The 10,588-nt window shown below is 34.2% G+C and overlaps 1 protein-coding gene across 1 annotated transcript; it reads left to right on the top strand.

The window, feature by feature from the left end:
* Positions 1–35: 35 nt before the first annotated feature.
* LOC146534228 (uncharacterized) lies at positions 36–6,596 on the top strand. The gene is made up of 6 exons (XM_085192765.1): positions 36–761; positions 1,875–2,009; positions 2,516–2,757; positions 3,194–3,901; positions 4,442–4,519; positions 5,083–6,596. The coding sequence occupies exons 1-6, from the start codon at positions 190–192 to the stop codon at positions 5,190–5,192; spliced, it is 1,845 nt and encodes a 614-aa protein (XP_085048891.1). The 5' UTR covers positions 36–189; the 3' UTR covers positions 5,193–6,596.
* Positions 6,597–10,588: the final 3,992 nt, after the last annotated feature.

A 10,588-nucleotide genomic window follows, 5' to 3' on the forward strand; every position in this document is an offset into this window, starting at 1 on the left:
CTATCTGACATCTGTGGCACAGCTTAAAAATGTCATTTATTTGTAATGTCATACAAACCTATCAAATGCTATTTTTTGCTTTTTCCTATCTCTGGATCTAATTAAATACAATAGTAACTGTTATAATTATATTTCGCATAACTGTCCCCTATGTAATGTTTCTATTTCACTTACTTATGTGTCAGCAAAATGACCGAGGCCTGTGCAGTAAATTGTAGTACTACTGATGATAATAAATGTTTAGATAATAGTGTGTTGAGTGTTAAAGAAGAGGAAGAAGTTACTGTTAAACAGGAATTCGTAGAGTGTTTAGTCTGCCTAAGCCGAACTACTGAACATTGCGACCTAAACAAAAGTACCACCGCTGCAGGCACTACGTTGTTCGACTATTTGTGCAAATTCACTCAAGTCGATTTAACTAAAACAACAAATGGTAGCGGATTTATATGTAAAACGTGCCTGAATCTAGTTAATATTTTAGAGCGTGCAGAAATCGAATATTTAAAGGTAAAAGAAGAATTTCAATCTATAATTAGTAAGAATCCATTATTTGAATCACAAAATGTGCAAGCTTCACCCGTTTTTGAACCAGTAAAAAATGAAAACTCAGAAGTTTTCGCAGAAAATAAATTCGACAATGATTCAGAAGATGAACCACTGTCGCTTACTAAGAAGAAGAGATATAGAAAACTAGATAAAAGAAAAAAGAAATCAGTTGCAGATAATAAGCGGAAAGAAAATGCTAATGTATCTAATGAAAAGTAAGAAGTGAAATATTTTTTATGTTATACTAGCGGACGCGCGCAGCTTCGCTTGCTTAATTAGGAGTGAATTCTAATAAACCACGAAACATGTTTCCAATGAAATATTTTTAAGAGCCTAAATTTCAAATTTTATAATAATCGGTGGCGTTTTAAAGATTTTTCCATACAAACTTTCAACCCCTTATTCGCACCCTTAGGGGAAAAATTCTAGAAAATCACGAAACACGTGTTCAATTAAATACTTTTAAAAATCTAAATTTCATTTTTTATAAACATCGGTGCCGATTTAATTTTTTTCCATACAAACTTTCCACTCCTATTTCACCCCTTTAGGGTTAAAATTTTTCAAAATCCCTTCTTAGTGGACGTCCAGATTACGAAAGTGAACAACTGTCCAAATTTAACGTTTCTACGCACAGCGGTTACGGCTGTGCGTGCGTCTTACCTCAGTCAGTGAGGACAAGTCCTTTTATATATATAGATTACAAATAACACTAATAATATTAGTAATGCCTGCTTTATACATTTTTATTTTTTGCTTCTAACTTTATCCTATATGCAAGGTAGACAGGAACTGCACAGGAATGTAGACACTATTCCCTTTTGAATTCAAAATATGTGTTGAAACTCAATGCTGTAATTTGTCTTGACTCTGAAGAAATGAAAATATTTTGTTGTATAGAATTTCTTAAACTGTCACATACCAGATTTTTTCCATTCATATACTATTAGCTCAGTGCAGTCATAATAATTTCTTTAAATTTAGTCTAATCTTTTAGTTTTTTTTTGCTCATATTTTATGTTCTGTTGATTATTTATTAAATTTTTATTTAATATGCTATGCTCATTAAGTTTTCCTTTTTACTTTGTGTTGTAATCATTGCCTGTTTTCTTTCCGATTGACATATTACGGAACTCTTATTCCAGAAATTCTAAAAAGCAGTATTCATTTGAGACTTCCTTTCCATACTTTTTAATTTTTTGAATCATTGTATGTTTAGTGACAGTAACCCCATACATTGTTTTGTTAACAGAGGAAAGTGAAAAACTCTTTGTCATTGTGTTTACTCAAAACTAAAATTTATCCAATAATTTAAATTGCATTTCCAGATGGGAGTGTGCTGAGTGCGAAGTTAATGGGGAGACAGGGGGGGCAATGGCTCTCACTGCCCACATGCTGCTCTCGCACACTCTGTCTTCAGCCACAAATATTGAGAAAATTAAGAAAGAAGAGTCACCTGACAGGTATTTGAGTAGAAACTTTAAATATATTATTTCCTTTTAGTTTTTTTTTTTTTTCAATATTACATTTTTTTCTAAGAAAATCTAAGTCAGTCCATTTATTATTTTCTGGAAATTTTTAAATATGCCTATAATAGATTGCTTGAAATATACAACTATAAACATGATTGTGGGTTCTTGCTCCACTTATAGAAAATAATTATTATCTTTTTTCTGCCCTGGCATGATAAGGACCGCCATTAAGTTCTGTAACGACTTTGGGTAGACAACAGAATATTTTTACACTAGGCTCTCTGCTCTCTTGTAACATGCTATAAGCAGGTTATATTATTCAAGTAAGAAACCCTATGCTTGTTCAGCCACATGAAGAAAAGAGAAGAATTTAAAATTAATAATTCCTCTAAGTGAGAATTGAATGTGCAACATTTGAATTCAGAGCAGGACAATGTTTTCCAGATTTCTAGTTTTATATGCAATTACTATAATAACATTTTGTTTTGTACTTTTAGAGACCAAACTGAAAATTACAATGTGATAGATAGTGCGTATATAGTTGAAGTCGAGGGATATGATGATGATGATGAAAGTTCCACCTACATACCTGATGAACTGAGTAATGGGAAACATAAACGAAGTAAGTTACTCAGCCAGAGCACTAGGAAAACCGGAAAAAACAGTACGGCTAAGAAGAAAAAAGACCCAAAAGTTATTCATGAGTGTGATCAATGCAATGCAACATATACTTCATTGGGTAAGTAAAAAAATAAGCTTCATCAATCCCCCGAAGTTTTGAGACATTATGTGTTAAGAGGTGGAGGTCATTGCCGCGCTTTATCTAGTGAAGACTTTGACGAGAGTAAAGATATGAAAATATTAAATTCATTTGCCAAAGTGAAAATCGAATCTATTTTATTATATGGTTCTTCACTTAATTTTAATGTAATTTGTAAAGCCGTTGTGAGTTCGATTCCCACTCGTGCTAATTAATTATTGTTTTAATATTTTTATTTCTTTGCTCTGGTAACAACTCAAAAATAGGCGTTGAGCTATTAATCACGGAATACCTCAAAAAATCGGTAAAGAGTGAGGAATTGGGTGCTTTAACTCTAGGTTCTCTGCCTACCCTGCTATATGTGAGATACAGCATGAGGCTGAAATTTCCTAATGTTTTATGTGTTATATTACAGTGCGCCTCGAACACCACAAACAAAAGCATTCAGACGCTAAACCGCCATACATATGCGAGGTGTGCGGCGCGCATTACAAGCACAAACGCGCCTGCGACGTACACGTGGCCATGCACCGCGGCATCAGCGACTGGAAATGCCATGAATGCGACAAACTGTTCCCTTCGAAAGGAGCCCTACAAAGACACAATAACATTCACACAGGCAAATTGAATTATCAGTGCGATTTATGTGGGAAATCTTTTATACATACGTCCTCATTCAAAATGCACAAATTGTCACACTCAGGAGTCAAACCCCACGCATGTGATGTATGCGGGTTGGCGTTGATGACCAGGTCTCATCTCAAACGCCATAAGAGAGTTCATTCTGGTGAAAAGAGACATGAATGTGCGGTTTGTGGGAAACGATTCTCTGAAAGATATAATTTGGCAGCTCATGCCAGGGCTCATGCTGGTGCTGGTGTGGGTGAAAATGCTATAGTGAACAGTGTCAGAAGAAAGTTGTTTCGATGTGCATTTTGCCCGGAAAGATTTGAAGTCAGATCCCAGTTAGAGAGACATGCGGGTGTGGCCCATGGTCGTGCTCTGGAGAGGCCGCCCCCAACTCCTCGGAACACTATGAGCAAATTGTTGAAGGCTCAGGCCCAAAGACGGGACTTGCAGCAGAGTGGGGCTGTGCCACAACCACAACATTCTTCCCCTGCAGGTATTAAGTGAATATTAAGTGCTTTTAATATTAAATTATTGTTTTTGTTGTTATTTTATAGAAAGCTAGAATATAGTAATATTTTTAAATAGATCGTGATTACGACAAAATCTCAGATATTGCATGTTAAATTGTGGAGTGGAATGAGAAAGTGAAAATAATTAATTCCCTCGAGTGGAAATCAAACCCACAACTGCCGTGTTTACGGCATGTCATAACTGGTGCTGCTGCGTCACAATGGCTTCAGAACTAAGAATAAAATTATCTGAAATGATCTTATAGTGTATATTATTAATTTATATTTTAAAACACATTTTATTAAATTATGAACTTTACAAACGGTTCACAGTATTTGACAACAGTGACATTTGGTGCCTCTCTAAACGAATGGAATATCCAACACAAAATATTATTCTAATTTTAACCAGCAGTTGCTGGTTTTGAATCTTATAAAAATAAGGGTGTTCAACCAAACAAACTCTTCATCTTCATAATATGTATTACTAAAGATTAGTATTTTTAATATAATTTTTATTTAAGATGCAGACATAAAAGGCAACCGAAGTCCCGAAACAAAGCCTTCATCAGTGTCTTCCCACAAACATCTACCTCAACACTGTAAGTATTATTGAAATTAATAATGTCTTATCTAAACTTTTGGGATTGTTACGGAGTGGCACAAGCGTGCGACTGTAAACGTAAACGTGACGGTTGTGGCTTTTATTCCCACTCTGGTAAAGAGGCAAGGTGCGGCGTTGAGTTCCGCCACACAATTTCGGAGGAAAGTGGAGAAAGGATTATCTTCATGAAAAATGGAGTGTTTTTAGGTCCGTGGTACGTGATTCGTAAAATAAAAAAATCTATACTTATATTACTTTCGTATCCATGCGATGATATAACGCGGTGTTAAGATCCGCCACTTTTCATACAATATTTCGAATATCATTTGAAATGGTTTGTCGGTTCTAACTTTTCACCCAATTTTATTCGAGTCACCCTTGAGTACTTATTTAATTTTTTTTTGCCATAATTATAACATTTCTAATTAAGACGAAAATTAGAGAATGGAGTGTCTTAACACTATGCTCTCTCTACCAATCCTCCTGCAATGTATAAATCGTGAAGTGAATCAAAATAATTTAATTGATTAATTAAACAAATGTTATTTATTATATTTGCAGCATCAAGTGACTCAAGCGGCACAGTGGTGGCGTCGGTCGCGGGGGGTGCAAGTTCGTGGGCCGGCGTATACGCGGCCGAGTTCGGCCTAAGAGCTGATTATTCGCACTGACACACACACATAAAATACACACAAACTACACATAAATACACACAAAAAAGTAGTATATGTACATACTAGTGTTCCATTTGCAGCTTTATGTTTGATCTGTTGGAAGCAACTTTATTTTATGTTTTATAAAGATATATTATTTTATTATTGCACATATTTGAGCTAACTCTCCTAAATCTCCTTAGTATTATGTTTTTGTTTAATTCTGTCCCTTCTTCAATAAATGTTACCTCTCTATTTTATTACTTAACATAAGTTTTTAGTTATTATTATTAACTGTTGAGGCTAGTCGTGGCTCAGGGGCACAAGTGTGCGACTGTAAACGCGACAGGTTGTTAGTTCGATTCCCGTTCTTGGGAATGAACGAGGTAAAGCGCGGTGTTGGTTTCCGCCTTCAGAATTCATGGAAAGGTGAGGAACGGAATTGTCGCAATAAGAACATTACATTATTTAAAACTAGTTTAATAAACGTAAAAAACGCCGCGCTTTGTCTTGATACCATCGCGGGGAGGTGAAAATATAAAATAATTTATTCTTCCGAGTGGGAATCGAACTCACAACCGTCACGTTTAACTGACACGCAGTGCCACAGCACCACGATGGCCAACCAATACCAATATATTTATTGTGCAATATGTTTTTTTTACTAAAAAAGGACGAAAAATTACTTATTTAATAAATGACATTAATTTTAACTGAGAACAAATTATTATCTAATCATATACTACATGTATAGATCATTTTTGAAATGGAATCAAAATGGCGGGTAATAGTTTATATCTGTTTTGTTATTAAATTTTGCAAAATTTTACCTTTCATTTAACTATTTTTTTCACATTTGTTAGTTATTTTCAATGCTTAACAACATGTTTAGTGTATATAGAATCCATAAGTAAATATATATATATCTAGTTTGATATTATAAATAATTATCATAATGGTAGTATGTACTAATATTTCTATAATATAGAAAACTAGGAAATATTTTTCTACTATATCTTGTATATATTAGTTTATGTTTTGGCTAGTTTTAGTGCAATGTTAACATTTTGTATGTGGTCCTTTAGTTGATAGTAATGAATTGAATCCAGTCCGCTTAAAATTTTTATTATCTGTGACTATTCAATAAAGTACGGAATGTGTCATAATTATGTGACTCAAATCGTTTTTCTATACTAATTTATGAATTGTACATTTATTCAATACATAAATTACATAAGTTATTAATTTAAATTAAATTATGTATAAAATTGGCGCAAGGAAAGGCCAGTAGGTATTATTATTTTGCGAAATGATAATTAATAATTGACAATGCACTATAACTAAGCCATGTATACTGTAAGAGACAATACTATTAAGCATGTAACATATAAACAAGGTACTAAATAAAATGTCTCTATAAAATTGCTTAAGTTATTTATACCTTTAACTATAAATAAACCGGCCAAGTGTGAGTCGGACCCGAGCATGAAGGGTTGCGTACCATTACCTTCATGCTCGGGTTTCATCCCTTCATGCAAAATTTGATTTTATTTTACTTTCTACCTCAGATTTGTCTTCACCGTTCATGAAAAACCGTCTGGGGACAGACGGACTGACATCGAAGTGTTAGTAATAGGATTTACGTTTGGTATAAAACTTTAATAAGAACAATTTTCCATTCAAAGGTACACAGAAGTTTAAGCTTTAATAAGTGTAAAGAAAAATGTTTACTAATTTCCTATATACACTTCCAAATGATTGGGTATGTTTCCAATTTTGTTTAGATATGTGTTATATTACTAGCTGCGGAACTACAGAGGAAAACTACTAAATAAAATAAGTGACTTTAAGGGCGTCGTAGGCGTCGTGGCTCAGTGACATTGCGTCTGACTAAACAAGACAGCTGCGGGGTCCCACACGGGGAAATGCTGCTACTACAACGTAATGAATCGAATATTTTCATGCGTGGAGCACAGGACATCTTAATATTAAAAACTAAATAAAAAAAGAAGAAATTTAGTGTCAATTAATAACGTTTTTAATTAAAATATTATTTTAAAGAAAAAATAATATAAAGAGATAAAATACCTAATAAAGTCGTACATAAAGTTCGCGTTAGCGTTTAATGACGTTTCCCAGTATAATGTCTTAAATTCTTCATTAACCTTCTCATATAAAACAGCAGGGAGTCTTTTAATTAAAACTTTACTTTTATTACTATTTATAATTAAAAGCAGATTAACACCGTTTTGACGTGAGGGTTTATATATGTCAGTAGTCTCTAGATCTAGTTAAATAGTCACTTTAGGGTTCCGTACTTCAAAAAAAGTCCCTTTGTCTATATGTAAAGACCATTCTTGTCATGAACGCTTCAAGGTAACAAGCTGAAATTAAAATAAAAAAATATCCAGGTCGATAGTCTCTTTGGGTACAGATAAAAAAAATCTATTATGTTGTTTATGTTGCATTTTGTATGAAATTCACCGCGTAATCAAACCCTATAGGGTACTTGCCGCTGACCTAGATTTATGTAATTTTGCAAGAAATGAGACGTTACAGTACAAAATGTCACATCATCAATAAAAAGTCCGAATGTTGTTAATTTATATAGTTATATTGCATAAAAACACATAAATTTATACCTACATAAATATGTAGTTCACTTCGTGCAGTATTAGTGCACACGCCCGCACTCTCAAGTTGTATAAGTTCAATTTTTACAAGTTTTACTTCTCAACGATCATGAAATTGGTATGAAACCCTCGGCGCCGAATTCTAGACGCATTGAGCGTTGGTTGACGGAACTCAACGCCGTGCTTTGCCTCTGCACCAGAGTAAACAAAATGATAATCTCCTGATAATGTATATCTGATTCTGATAATACATATGATTTTTAGTTTTTTAACTCCTGATAGTATGCTTAATAGACTCTTAGCAGGTTTACACTCTAGGTTTACACTTTAGTCGACAATTTGTGGATTGGAAGGTAGCATCACCAGTTACCATTATTAAAATAAAATGTGTAAAAATTATTATCTACATAATAAGTAGGTATATCTATTTCCTACGTACTAGATATATGCTATCCATAAAAAATATAAAAACACAAAGATCATTAAACTCTGCACGTTTTTAGTACGTATACCTACTTATGTAGATATGTTAACAAAAATGCTACTTTAAATAAATGATTTATTTTAAAGCAAAAAAACAAAGAGTATAAACAAAACATAAATCTAGGACAAAGGAGTCACGTTGCTTGGTCGACATGTTCAGCTTAATATATTATCTTCTTTATTTGTTTCTCTCGTATTATGGTTGGAAATTCCTAGAAATTTGAACGTGTGCATACGGCGAAAATGCATTTTTTTCCCAAATGTCTCAAATTACATATGGTACTAATAGACTATAAACTAGAGGCCGTGATTGAGGCTGTCATCATTGTTAACTCGGTGGTTGAGGGTCCGATAACACCAGGTCCCTTTGACCTAACCTACTATGTGGGAATAAACATAAAGCTGTGTGTGTATCAGCAGTCAGCACTAATCTACAGAAATACGCCACCAAAATATTTTGGACACCTTAGTAATTATATATCTTCAGATAATCCTACTTTAACTTTACTTGTAATAAAGTAAAATAAGATATGTAAATAATAATAAACAATATTTTATAAGGCTTGGTACAACACTGCGTAATTTGTCTGAGAAACCATTATCATTTCACCTTCATTCTAGTATTACTCAAAATGTTATTAATCGATATAGGTATTTGCCTTTTACTACCTGATCAACATACAAAACGGGAATAGACAAAAATTATTAAATATTAACGAACGGTCAACATTTCAGTTGTAACCAACCCTGACATGGATACCTATTTATTACAAGCTTTTCTATTATATTGATTTTTATCGTTATTAATACATTTATATAGAAGCGATATCACGATGTCACGCTGTATCACGCATATAACAGGATGGACAGCGTGAACCTGGCGCAAAAATACTCCTGGCGTAAAAGTACTCCATTTTCCGTCGAATTTTATGCTAGTGTCGGAACTTAATGGAAAGCTTTGCCTAAGAGTGGGGAAATAACAATAAATTAAAGATAATAACTTCGTCGCATTTACAATCAGAGACTATCCCAATTCACCACGAAGTCAAAGTAAGCCGATTTTTGGGAACTTTTAGCTGGTGCGGTTGAAGTCTTTTCAGCCTCATATTTTCATACACAAGTAACATAACACGGACCGGCGTAATCTCTATATGAGACCAATTCCGTCCTCAAGCCGCAGTAAAACATATTAACCTGACACACCCAACTGCGTCACGGAGTCATCAGCTCACTGCTCGGGTCACGCTGAGGAGACTATTACGATGCTCTAGTACGTTCTAAAGTATCCTGATTTGTGAGAGAGATGCTAAAATGTTGCGTTGACATTCAATTACCTCAATAATTCATAATAACAATCGTTACTCATAATTAAAATAATTGAGGCCATTAGGGGCCATAGGCGCAGTACGCACAAGCGTATGACTGTCAACTCGATAGTGTTTGTGGTTTTGATTCCCACTCGAGGGAATTAAATATTTAATATTTTAGTGGTCGGTGGTCTTTTCTTTCTTTTTTCTTGAAATATATGTGTTTATTATATTCGGATAATTGTTCCCATTTTAACTAGTGAGCCTAATCATCCAAAATAGCTCTATCTACTTTAAACATGACATGAGATCAGCCGTGGCAGGAGCCAGGAGCGCGTGACTGTAAACGTAACGAATTGTGGGTTCGATTCCCATTCGAGAAAAAAGAAAACAACAGACATTTTATAGAACCTTAAATAAGAAACGACATTTAAAAACAGGTTGTTAATACAAAATAAGCAAAAAATTAACATTTTAGTGCTCCAGAGTATATAAATAGATATGGTCGAATGGCTGAACCATCCTGAATGAGACGTTATTTCTGTCCGCGTGGGTCGGCGTGGGTCGGCCTGATCTTTTCTGGGGTAAGGTCAAACTCGTTAGTCATATAATACGATGTGACTTTTAATTTCACTTGCTTCAAGAAAAGTAGGTTAAATTAGGGTAGGGCGAGGGAACCTAGAAACATAGCGTTCCCGTTGCTATTGACAATCCATTCCCATTAAGACATTCGTTCTCCATTTTCTACCGATTTGTCGAGAGAATACGTGCCGAGTGGCGAAACATAACACCTCGCTATGCCTCATCACCAGACCGAGGCAATATACCTAAATGTTAAATATTTTATTCCACAAGTGTCACTGCGTCACGACGGCATGTTTTTAATTTTGTAAAGTTTATTTTGAAAAGTAAAGATTTGAGTATTATCTTTGCTCTTAAAGATATGATAAACATAACGAAATAAAATATATATAAGAGACTATGCGTGACA

This window comes from Heliconius melpomene, chromosome 11, assembly GCF_056956725.1.
Source record: "Heliconius melpomene rosina isolate 202511_hmr_F chromosome 11, ASM5695672v1, whole genome shotgun sequence".
NCBI lineage: Eukaryota > Metazoa > Arthropoda > Insecta > Lepidoptera > Nymphalidae > Heliconius > Heliconius melpomene.

Coding starts and splice junctions, on each gene's coding strand:
- LOC146534228 (XM_085192765.1), top strand. CDS start 190: ATGACCGAGGCCTGTGCAGTAAATTGTAGTACTACTGATGATAATAAA. Junction 762..1,874: donor GCTAATGTATCTAATGAAAA/GTAAGAAGTGAA, acceptor TTGCATTTCCAG/ATGGGAGTGTGCTGAGTGCG. Junction 2,758..3,193: donor TGCAACATATACTTCATTGG/GTAAGTAAAAAA, acceptor GTTATATTACAG/TGCGCCTCGAACACCACAAA.